The 12,019-nt window shown below is 45.4% G+C and overlaps 1 protein-coding gene across 1 annotated transcript in view; it reads right to left on the minus strand.

The window, feature by feature from the left end:
• col28a2a (collagen, type XXVIII, alpha 2a) overlaps positions 1–12,019 on the minus strand; it is a 205,003-nt gene that overhangs the window by 80,453 nt on the left and 112,531 nt on the right. The window contains exons 15-16 of the mRNA XM_070875706.1: positions 10,165–10,233; positions 7,913–7,981 (exon numbers count right to left, since the gene is read on the minus strand). Coding sequence (XP_070731807.1) covers positions 7,913–7,981; positions 10,165–10,233 — 138 coding nt within the window. The remainder of the gene's footprint in view (positions 1–7,912; positions 7,982–10,164; positions 10,234–12,019) is intronic.

The following is a 12,019-nucleotide window of genomic DNA, read 5'->3' on the forward strand; positions in this document are numbered from 1 at the left end:
TTAGATCGGGATCAAGACAATGGCTAACAATTTTTAGTACTTCTTTTTGGTCCCATAAATAAAAGAAGGGCGATTGATCTTTCTGGCACTGACTGCTATTTGCAGCTTCAGCTCTAGAACAGGACCTAGAGCTGCTCTCAGCAACCAAAGGTTCCACTGGGCTCATCGGGCCACTCTGGGTGAATTTGTGGTGAAGCCCAGGAATACCCCTGGAAATGCCCCAATCTGCAGGTGTGATGTATTGGGGACAAGGCAGAAGAAGCTCTCGCCCCCTTGGAACGTAAATTATTTCCCATTTATCGACAGGGCATCACAAGGAACAATTACATTCACACGAACTGACCTAACAGCAGATGAGACAGAGCATGTTCATGAATCAAACTTATATTAAGTGGAATAATTGCAGTGTCAATTAGAAGAATAGGCTCCAGGGCTGTAAGTAACCAGAAACTTGACAAGCTCAAGAAACTTTAACATTACTCAGAAGTCACTGTACATCAATTCAGCTCACAGCGATCTGCTTTTCTGTTGTAACGTTAAGAGCAGGGACAGTGCACATATTCTTTCAGAGAATCCTGCACTTTGAAAGTGGTTACAGCTGCTGCACACATCACTGCAAAGTACACACTCCATATTAATAAGCAGCAGTAAAATCTCACTGACAATAGTTGTCTTGTTCGGCCCCGAAATTCCTCGGGGCCTGGTCCACCAGCACAAGAATCCTCAGATTCTAGCCCCGAGCAGGAGACACAGTCCTCAATCCCTGGGACAGGGTCATTTACATGACTAGGGCGGTGCATCATGTCTGCAAGAGCGCTTCAGCAGTGGCCCCCCCCAATCCGTCCGCCAGTAGGTGGAGTGGCCTAAAGCCATTCTGCTGGGGAGAACCTGAGGTCCAGCCCGGGGTCAAAGGAAAAAAAGGTAAGAATGTCTTCAGTTCCAAAGGCAGCTAAGCACCATTTAAAAAAAGATAACTGATACTTTTGGGATTGATCACCTTTCTCTCAGGAGTACTGGAGCCTATAGTGGGGCCTCAGTGGTATTCACGCTAGCTGTCAGCTGGCTTGGGTTCGGCTGAGGCCGATGGAGGGTGTAGAACCGGAATTTCTCCAGGAAGCCCAGGAACTTTCCCACACATGTCCCCTTGATATAGGGGGTGCGAGTAGATCTGCCCATGACCTCCCCCCCACCCCACCCACTGAACTTGAAAGTTTCAGCCTCAATGGGTCAGAATCCCGGTTGGAACCAAGTTCTATCTCAAATACCTGGCTTTGGGCTTTTCACTCTCTCCATGAATTTTCGGGCCAGAGTGTATAATGCAATAAATATGTGCTGATGTGAAATATTAACATCCATTGGCTGCAAGTAAACTATTAATGGGCTCAATTTTCCTCTTTGCCGATTTTTTTGTGCCCAGGCGGATGAACAGCCGATTTATTTGTGCCGATTGCGTCGAAAGAAAAATACAACTTTCGCCAAAGTAAAATTTAATTTTGCCGCTGCGGTACCCGAAGTTAAGTCTTGGGGGGTGGAGCTTCAAGTGTGTGCCGAAAAGTCTGAGCATGCGCCGGAAAAAAAAAAAATCACTTTTTCACGTGACAGGTGTGCCCGTGCATCCACAGTGAACTTCCTGGTCTGGATCAAGAGCTTGTGAGAACACATTCGGATCGGAGCTGGATCTGGACAAAATTTTAGCGGCAAAAGATGGATCCAAGGGAAGTGGAAGGAGAAGAAGAAGGACAAGGAGAAGGGGAAGGAGAAGGGGAAGGGCCAAGAGATAGCAGAAGAAATTGAGCCCTTGATAGACATGATTGAGAGGAGATGGGATGTACTGGAGAACAAAGAAAGAATGGGACAAAAGAAACTGAAACCCTCTACTAGCAAAACTTTGGGAACAAGTTGCAGAAGAGTTCAAGGCAGTGGCCATGATCCCGAGAAGCGGCACGCAGGCCAAAAAATGGCAGGAGCTTGGTCAAGCAGTCACTGTAAGTAATATTTTTATTTATGCACTGCAATTACATTTGTAAATGTGACTAATATGTGTGAGTGTGTGTGGCCACCACAGCAGAAGGGCCCTCTTAAAAAGTTCTATTTTCATCTTTGCTGAGGAAGGTGCTACAGATCAACTGAGAAAGGTCAAAAACTGGAGGAGGTGCGCCAAGTTGGCTGCAACTAATAGCTGTGGAACAGAGGATCACTGATATGATTAAATCTCACAAGAGAAGATCAACCACCAATGTGAACGCTGGGCCCAGGTAACCGACAGAGGGTAAACCCTGCAAATTGTACATTCTGGGTTGGCATCGTGGTCTTTGAAAAGAGCCTGCGCTGTGTGACCTGCGTACTCATGTCACCCTGCCCCCTCCCCTGCTGCTAACCAAACATCTGCTCTATTATGTTTTGCAGATGTTGCGCAACAGGAAGAGACAGAAGCTGAAGCAGAAGTAGAAGCAGTGTATGATCAGGAAGCCGTTAGTCGAGATATTCTTCATCAACATCAGGACAAGGATGAGCTGGAGAATGAAGGGCAGCAGGAAGACCCCAATACTGAGATGTTTACATTGGAATTGGAGCTGGTGAACCTCTTGAGGGCGCCAAGTCCTTTGCTGAGCGATACAACCGACGCAACATTTCATGGTGTACAGTCTGAGGCTGCGGGTCCCAATGGGTTGCAGCAAGCCACACCTGGGAGACGGCTGAGTGGGTGGGAAGTAGAGCTCAACCTGAAATGCAGGATGTAGAGGACATAGGACAGCTCATGGGAATGAGCGGGGAGTGCATTGAGCTAACGAGATCGCTCCTGGACACCATGGGTGGGATGAGGGTAGAATTAGCGGGACTGTCAGTAGAAGTAGCAACACTGTCTGGAGGAATGGGAGCACTGTCGGGGCAGATGAGGGAGGAGATGTCGGACATTAGGGAGGAAATGTCGGAGGCAGCTGATGCAGTGTCAGGACAGATGAGGGAGGGGATGTCGGAGGTAGCTGCTGCAATAAGTGGACACACCCAGGCTGTCATTGCCCAACAGCAATTGGCAGCATCAACTGCTGACACTCACTTTCCAATCCCCAGACCAAAGTCAGGCAGTGTGCCGTGGGTTGATCCACAGGCTGAAGAAGACTCCGACGATGAATCCGGGCCTTCCACAATGCCGTCTGCTAGGTCTGTCCCTGTCTAACCCCACCAACAACAAATGTGCCTTGGCGCAGAAAACAGAAAATTCCTTGGGGTCACGGTGAGGAAGCACAAGTCTGAGACAACGGGCATGGGTAGGGGTAGAGGCAACAACGGGGCAAGCGGGGCGCACAGCGCTAAGGTCTTTGAATAAGGGGGAGGAGAGATGGCTGTAGCTAGTTTGTTGCTGCTACTTGTTATTTTCTTCATTGAAAAGTTTAAAGTTTGATACAAATGTTTTAAATTAAAAGTTAAGTACTTGTACAAATGTTTAATAAACTTAATTATTTTTAAAATTTAAGCAGAATCCTGCACATTATTTTTTGAACTAAAGTAACATAAACCAACAATGTATATATTATGTACATTATTTTTTCACACTAACAGGTGCAAAGAGTCAACACTGTCGGGCCGTTTCGCCTTCATAGAAACATAGAAAATAGGTGCAGGAGTAGGCCATTCGGCCCTTCGAGCCTGCACCATCATTCAAATGATCATGGCTGATCATTCACCTCAGTACCCCTTTCCCACTTTCTCTCCATACCCCTTGATCCCTTTAGCCTTAAGGGCCATATCTAACTCCCTCTTGAATATATCCAATGAACTGGCATCAACAACTCTCTGCGGTAGGGAATTCCACAGGTTAACAACTCTCTGAGTGAAGAAGTTCCTCCTCATCTCAGTCCTAAATGGCCTACACCTTATCCTAAGACTGTGTTCCCTGGTTCTGGACTTCCCCAACATCGGGAACATTCTTCCCGCATCTAACTTGTCCCTTCCCGTCAGAATCTTATACGTTTCTATGAGATCCCCTCTCATCCTTCTAAACTCCAGTGTATAAAGGCCCAGTTGATCCAGTCTCTCCTCATATATCAGTCCAGCCATCCCTGGAATCAGTCTGATGAACCTTCGCTGCACTCCCTCAATAGCAAGAACGTCCTTCCTCAGATTAGGAGACCAAAACTGAACACAATATTCAGGTGAGGCCTCACCAAGGTCCTGTACAACTGCCATTCAATGAGTTCATGGCTGAACATGCAACTTCAGTACCCCATTCCTGCTTTCTCGCCATACCCCTCGATTCCCCCTAGTAGTAAGGACTACATCTAACTCCTTTTTGAATATATTTAGTGAATTGGCCTCAACAACTTTCTGTGGTAGAGAATTCCACAGGTTCACCACTCTCTGGGTGAAGAAGTTTCTCCTCATCTCGGTCCTAAATGGCTTACCCCATATCCTTAGACTGTGACCCCTGGTTCTGGACTTCCCCAAACATTGGGAACATTCTCCCTGCATCTAACCTGTCTAAACCCGTCAGAATTTTAAAAGTTTCTATGAGATCCCCTCTCATTCTCTGAACTCCAGTGAATACAAGCCAGTTGATCCAGTCTTTCTTGATATGTTACCCCCAATACCATGTGCTTTGACTTTGCACACCAATCTCTTATGTGGGACCTTGACAAAGGCCTTTTGAAAGTCCAAATACACTACATCCACTGGTTCTCCCTTGTCCACTCTACTAGTTACATCCTCAAAAAATTCCAGAAGATTTGTCAAGCATGATTTCCCTTTCACAAATCCATGCTGACTTGGACCGATCCTGTCATTGCTTTCCAAATGCGCTGCTATTTCGTCCTTAATAATTGATTCCAACATTTTCCACACTACTGATGTCAGGCTAACTGGTCTATAATTACCCATTTTCTCTCTCCCTCTTTTTAAAAAAAAGTGGTGTTACATTTGCTACCCTCCAGTCCATAGGAACTGATCCAGAGTCGATAGACTGTTGGAAAATGATCACCAATGCATCCACTATTTCTAGGGCCACCTCCTTAAGTACTCTGGGATGCAGACTATCAGGCCCTGGGGATTTATCAGCCTTCAATCCCATCAATTTCCCCAACACAATTTCCCGCCTAATAAGGATATCCTTCAGTTCCTCCTTCCCCCTCGGTCCCCTAGTACATTCGGAAGGTTATTTGTGTCTTCCTTCGTGAAGAAAGAACCAAAGTATTTGTTCAACTGGTCTGCCATTTCTTTTTTCCCCATTATTAATTCACTGAGTCCGACTGCAAGGGACCTACGTTTGTCTTCACTAATCAGACAGCAAAGTGATCACGGATTAGCTGCTGACAAGTTTTTAGCTATGGCTATAGGTGCACAAGGCTGCCTCCTCCGCCGTTGTCCTGCAGGTTGAGGTGGTGGCATGGGTTCGTCCTCCTCCTCCTGCTGCTGCTGCTCCTCCTCCTGCTGCTGCTGCTCCTCCTTCTCCTCGTTGCCAGCCTCCTCCTCCTCCACCCCCCCCTCTCCTCAGGAGGATCTTCAATGTCCAGTACCTGCCCCTCATGATGGCAGAGTTGTGCAGCATGCAGCATGTGACAGTGAACTGACCGACGTGGTGAGGGGCGTGGTACAGGTAGCCTCCAGAGTGGTCCAGGCATCGGAAACGCTGCTTCAGTATGCCAATTGTCCGCTCTATGATGCTCCGTGTCATTATGTGCGACATGTTGTACTGATGCTCTGGCTAAGTGCGGGGATTGCGTCGGGGGGTCATAAGCCAGGTGGCGAGCCCGTACCCTTTGTCCCCGAGCAACCAGCTGTGCCCTTCTGGCAGCTCCTGAAACATCGCAGATATCATGCTCTCATGTAGGTTGAAAGCATCATGGATGCTACCTTGATATTTGGCATCTACTGCCATGATCCGATGCATATTGTCGCATACAAGCTGGATATTTAGGGAGTGAAACCCTTTCCTGTTGTGATAAACCTCGGAGTCGTCCAAAGATGTTCTCAAGGCGATGTGGGTACAGTCAATCGCATCCTGTACCTTGGGGAAGCCAGCAATTCTGGAGAACCCCACAGCCCTGTCTCGCATTGCCTGCGTGGTCATATGGAAATTGATAAACTGGTCCCTTTTGGTATACAGTGCAGCAGTCACCTGTCGAATGCAGCAATGTGTGGCGTGCTGCGACGTGCAGCATATGTCCCCAGTTGCTGCTTGAAATGAGCCAGAAGCATAGAAGGCAAGTGCTGCAGTGACCTTCACTTCCACAGGTAAGGCAGTCCTCCTGCCACTTCTTGGATGTATGTCTGCCCTGACTAGCTGGGAGATCTCTATGGTGACCTCCTTTCTAAATCGCAGCTTGCAAATGCAGTCTGCCTCACTGAGATGTAGGTATGAGCACCTGTCCCTGTAGATTCGATCAGGGTATGGCCTCCTCCCCATCAATACCCGAGCAATCTGGTTTCTGCGATGGTGGAGTCGTATTATCCAGCACCTCTGCAAGGCTTGCATGCAAATTAACCTTATTACATGGAGGCATAGTAATAGTTGCACCCATAATTATTATTCTTAATTTTGTTCATCTTGTTATTGTGAGACAATACTTACTGAAGCACTCACACCTTTGCTGGGTGACGCCCTCGTAGAAAAGAGGGCGTCTGGTCTGCGCATGCGCAACACTAAGCTCTGACACTGTGGAGACTTGACGCACACTGATCTATGGCACTATTTATAGCTTTTGCAGAAATGTGTAAGTTTGCTGCTGTGCCATCTCCAATGCACAGTTCGGAGTGCATGTTGGCAGGATCGCTCCCTCGGCCGGACAGAAACACAGGAGATCGGCGCTCAGCTTGGAAAGAAGCCCGAGTGCGGTGGGGGTGGGACGGTTGTAATCCAAGCGCCGAGCTCCTGTACTTGTGTCCGGCCGAGGGAGCGATCCTGCTGCCGGCCAGCTGGCACTCCTACGACCCGTGCCTGGAGCCCCGTGAGCAGAGATTCTGTGGAGGGGTGGAGTCGCAATTTGCCTTCTCACATAACATTCTCAAAAACATTCTGTGGGAAAAATTAACTTTCCGAGTAATTTTCCAAGTTCCCTCTGCAAAAATCATTGTGAATTTGTGTTTTAAATTGTCTCCTTCCCTCGCTCCAAAAACTCAGAAATATACTCAGTGTCGCTTTCCTTAAGTTAACGTAGGGTTTTGCTGATCGGTACTTAAGGTCAATGTGCACCGTCCTGAAAAAAATCGGTGTTGGTGAAAATCAGTTAAATGGCCAAAAAGGGCCAAAAACGGTGCGGAAATCAGTTTTCAAAAAATCTGCACCAAAAAATCTAGAGTACAAAAAATCCGGTGCTGACAGTCGCCGCCGGCATAGAAACTTTAAGAAAAGTTGCAAAATCAAGATTGTTGCAAAAAAAAAAATCAGTGGACGGCAAAAAAACGGTGCCCGATGGTGGCGAAAATTCAGCCCAATATCTTTTAAAGTAACTGACTGAGTATTTAGTTAGAAAGAAGATTAGAGATGATAAAATAATCTGCACGTTGGAGATGATAGAACATTGTATGAGATGTTGAATGGCAATGTTATAGCGAGGAAGGCAACTAGTCAAGAATGAATAATATGTGAGGTAAGATGAAGTGGAATTTCTGGACATTTGCTTCAGTTTTAGAGGCAGCAGTGAGAAACTAAGCAGAATCCTTACTCGGGAAATTAAATGGATTGGGCAGAATCCATGATTCAGTGAATTTGCTAGTGGACTTGATTGGACTACTGATTTTAATAGACTTTCTTCACATGTTGTTTTGTTTTCTTGGGCCTCAGTGGCTTTTGTGAGATTAAATATATTGAATATCTATTGAATTGATCTCCAAATGCTGTCCAAAAATGAAGTTACAGTTGAATTCAGAGAACTTGTGAAAATAATGAATTGCTTTAACACCTTTAGGATTTTCTTACCTTTGAGCCAGCCAAGCCTTCACCTGGAGGTCCTCTCGGGCCCAGCGGTCCTCTTGGACCCAGTATTCCCTGTTGGTTTATGCAAATAAGATGCAGTAATTCAATGCAGTTCCACATTAAAGTAGGTTTGAGATTTGAGAGGGAGAAGTGAGAGTCAGAAATCAAGGTTTTAAATTTATGTAAGACAAAATGAGAAATAAATGTGCCACTTTAAACTGTGCTGAGCTGATAAACAGTGGGAAGTAATCAAAAGATGTTTTCAGTACAATTCAAAACCAGTACATACCACCAAAAGGCAAAAGCTCCACTTGTGCAGTTAAACAATCATGGTCAACGAATGAGGTAAGAGACAGCATCAAGCTAAAGGAAAAGTCTTGCACAATTGCAAAGCAAAGTGGAAATCCAACAGACTGGGAGAGTTATAAAAAGCAATAAAGGGATACAAAACAAGTAATAAAAAGTGCAAAAGGGATAAAACTTGCATGGGATAGCAAAGCTAATAGTAAAAGCTTTCGTAAATTAAGAGTAATTTTGACTTTGTGCGACAGTATAAAGTACGATACCGAACCGGCAGCCCGTTTTACATCACTCCAGATTTTTATTTCCATTGAAGTCACCTGGAGCACTTCGTTCAGTTTTGGACACCGAACATCAAAAAATATATATTGGCCCTGGAGGGGGTACAGCGGAGAGTCACCTAGGATGATACCAGAGCTTAAAGGTTTAAATTATGAGGACAGGTTGCATAAACTCAGTTTGTATTTCCTTGAGTTTAGAAGGTTGAGTGGTGATCTAGTCGAGGTGATTAAAATGATAAAATGATCCGATAGGGTAGATGCAATGGCCCCAATTTTAACTCCCACTGCCTGGTGGAAACTAGGTGGGAGGGCAGTTAAAATGAGGACAGTCACTTAGCCCTTCTGATCCCGCTGCCTTCCTGCCGTGTCCTGATGTTAACCTGTTTTTTTGAGCACGGGAGCGGGACACCCGCAGGAAGGCAGCGGATCAGGTCCCAATGATGTCATCAGGACCCGCTCTGCGATATTTGTCGGAGGCCTGAGCAGGGGAGCAGTAGCAGCTTCTCTGTCAGGCCAGACCTGCCGGGAGGTGGATTGTGGGCCAGAAGTGGCCCAGGGAAGTAAGTTTTAAAATTACATTTTAGGTTTCCTTGTAGGCCAGGAGGAGCCTCAGTGCTTCTCCGGGTCTCAAGAGGAAGCCTTGGGTCTCCCCCCTCCTCCCGATCGCCTTTCACTGTCGTTTTCTTCCCCCGCCTCCATCAACCGACTGCAACCGACTGCCAGGTCCATTCCCACGGGACCCCAGCTGTGGCCTCCTGCTGCCGAATTCCTCCTCCTGCCTGTTCGACAGGTAGTGGTTCTGCCCCTGTTTGGGTAAGACACTGGGAAAATTTATGGAAATGAGGACCGAACTCCCCAGGTTGCCGCCTGCTTCAGGGCTCGCACTCACCGTATTCTCCCCCCTTAAAAATCGGGGCCGGAGAAACTATTTCTTCTGGTCGGAAAATCCAGAATAAGGCATAATCTTAAAATTAGAGCCACACCATTCAGGAGTGAAATCAAGAAATACTTTTTCACACAAAAGGTAGTGAACATCTGGAATTCTCTCTTCTAAAAGGCTGTGGATGCTAGGTCAATAGAAATTTCCAAGACTGAGATTGACAGATTTTAGGTAAGACTATCAAGGGATATGGGTTAAACAGAGTTGAGGTACAGATCAGCAATGATCAAATTGAATGGTGGAACAGACTGGAAGGGCTGAATGGCCTACTCTTGTTAAATCATGACAAAGATATGAACAGTTTTCAAACAAACACCAACCTGGAATATTCTCAGGGCCCAGGGCATAGTGGAGGGAGAGGATAAAGTGGGTGCAAGAGGCTTGGTCGGAGGAGAAAAATTGGGCAGGACCTGGAAACAACAGCAAGGTAATTTTAACCTAAATTTAAGCCCAGCAGGAAACTAGTGAGATCGAATTAGCTGCCCGTTTTACTCACCAAAAGAGCATCTCTGCACCTGTCGGTAGGGGACAGAGAGCTTCCCCATGTGGCTGTCCAGCACCACATCTTTCTGCCTCTCAGCAGACGCCTATGTTGTGCTCATACTGGTGCGGGCACTAAAATATTTACCCAGAATGACAATTTTGCTTGGATTGGACGTCACGTGTATTTGGAGCTTTATGTGGTGTGGGAAATTCTTGAATGTTTGCATTAAAAATACAAGTCACATATTCACCTTTTCACCTTGGATTCCAATACCAGATGGACCAATAGGGCCGGGTAATCCAGGAAAACCGAATTCACCCTGAACAAAAGACAATAAAACTGAGAAAGCACAGTAACATAATACAATAAAAATAAAATAATAAGAACATAAGAACATAAGAATTAGGAACAGGAGTAGGCCTCGAGCCTGCTCCGCCATTCAACAAGATCATGGCTGATCTGGCCGTGGATATAATCTTAAACAACTGAAATTATTTTTGCATACCAAACAAATTTCACATGCTAGTTCTGTCTTCTGCTCTTCATATTTATTCTTGAATAATCTTAAACTGTCCTAAAGTCTCAATGTCCCATTATGCAGTCAGAAATGTCATGCAAAGCATTTGCTGTTGTTTTAATCTAACTGGTATGAACAAAATTACCTGATAATTTTCATATTCACAGAGCAGCCATTTTCTCAGATTTATATCGAAAAATATTTAGATAGCTTTATTCAAATCTTGTTTGTAATCCATGGGTAAGAGTCAATTAGCTGTTTATTAAAATGGGGACTGATCAAAATGTATGAAGAGCCAAGGCTATCAGTTTTATTTGAGGTTGTTGAAGCTTGAGCTCTTTCACAAGCCCACATGGACTGCCTACCATCACTCTCGAAAAGGGGAAAATACCACACCATCAGACCAATGTATAGATGCTAAGACTACTGGATTTACTCACAGGCTAAATAATACAGAAGCCAAAGACACAGCAAGATACCTAGCGGCACAATACTTAAAAACAATGGACTCAAATTTCCCCAACCCCTTTTTCTGGCGCCCTCACCCGAGGTGTGCCGCTTTTGTCTGCCTCCATCCTTCCTCCCGATTCTGGCCGCTCCCCAGCCCTTCCTCGGTTGTGGCGTAGCGTGGCCCAGTGGATTGGGGGTGGAGCCAGATCCCGCATGGAAAACAGTGCTGGGACCTCTGCACATGTGCACTAGAGTCTGCAGGCCGAATCTGTGAGTGCGCGCTGCAGGCTGTGTGGGAGGGGCCCGAAGCACGCCATCCCTAGCCCTGGCTGAATGGCTCCCTCATCGGCGGCCCGTTGTGTTCCCAAAGGTAGGACTTCTATTTTTTATTTGTTATTTATTGATTGATTAATTGCTTATTGCTTTAGGTGCAGGATTCCTTCTATTTTTTTATTTGTTATTTATTGATTGATTGATTGCTTATTACTTTGATCTTGGTGCTTTAGGTGCAGGGTTCCTTCTATTTTTTATTTGTTAATTAATTGCTTATTACTTTTTGTGCTTTGTTTAGTTCTTGGTGCTTTAAATGTATTGATACTTCTTTAATGTTGTTGTGAAGGTGTTTAGTGCTTTGTAAGGTCCCCTTCCCCCCCTATCTCCGGCTGCCTGCGCTGATTTCTTAAGTCACCACAAGGTTTTTCTGAATGTACAAGAGTGCCCACTTACGCTGGCCTAAGTTAGTTTAGAGTAACTTTTAGCTGGCTAAACTTGCTTAAATGGCCAAAACAGGCGTAAGTGGCTGGTAACGACCCCTTTTGAAAAAAAGGCTAAACTAAAAAAAAACTAACTCATTTACACTGGCGCAAATTAAATGGCCAGAATTGCAACCAAAAAGATACTTCAGAAAAATCAAGTTGCTCCAAAAAAAACGGAGCAACTCCTGGGGAAATTTGGGTCCATAAAAACTAGAATCAATCCACAAGTGGTTAATATATCCTTTAAAGAGTGGTGTTTGCTACCGAGTCTGTTAAGTAACAGAATGTTTGAATGAATGATTTATTTCTCAGTGGATATTCAAGAAGTGATGTTATATGTGTTGTTGTTGTTGTACATGGACGTTGAGTTGCTTTGCCGGAAC

This window comes from Pristiophorus japonicus, chromosome 3, assembly GCF_044704955.1.
Source record: "Pristiophorus japonicus isolate sPriJap1 chromosome 3, sPriJap1.hap1, whole genome shotgun sequence".
Lineage (NCBI taxonomy): Eukaryota > Metazoa > Chordata > Chondrichthyes > Pristiophoridae > Pristiophorus > Pristiophorus japonicus.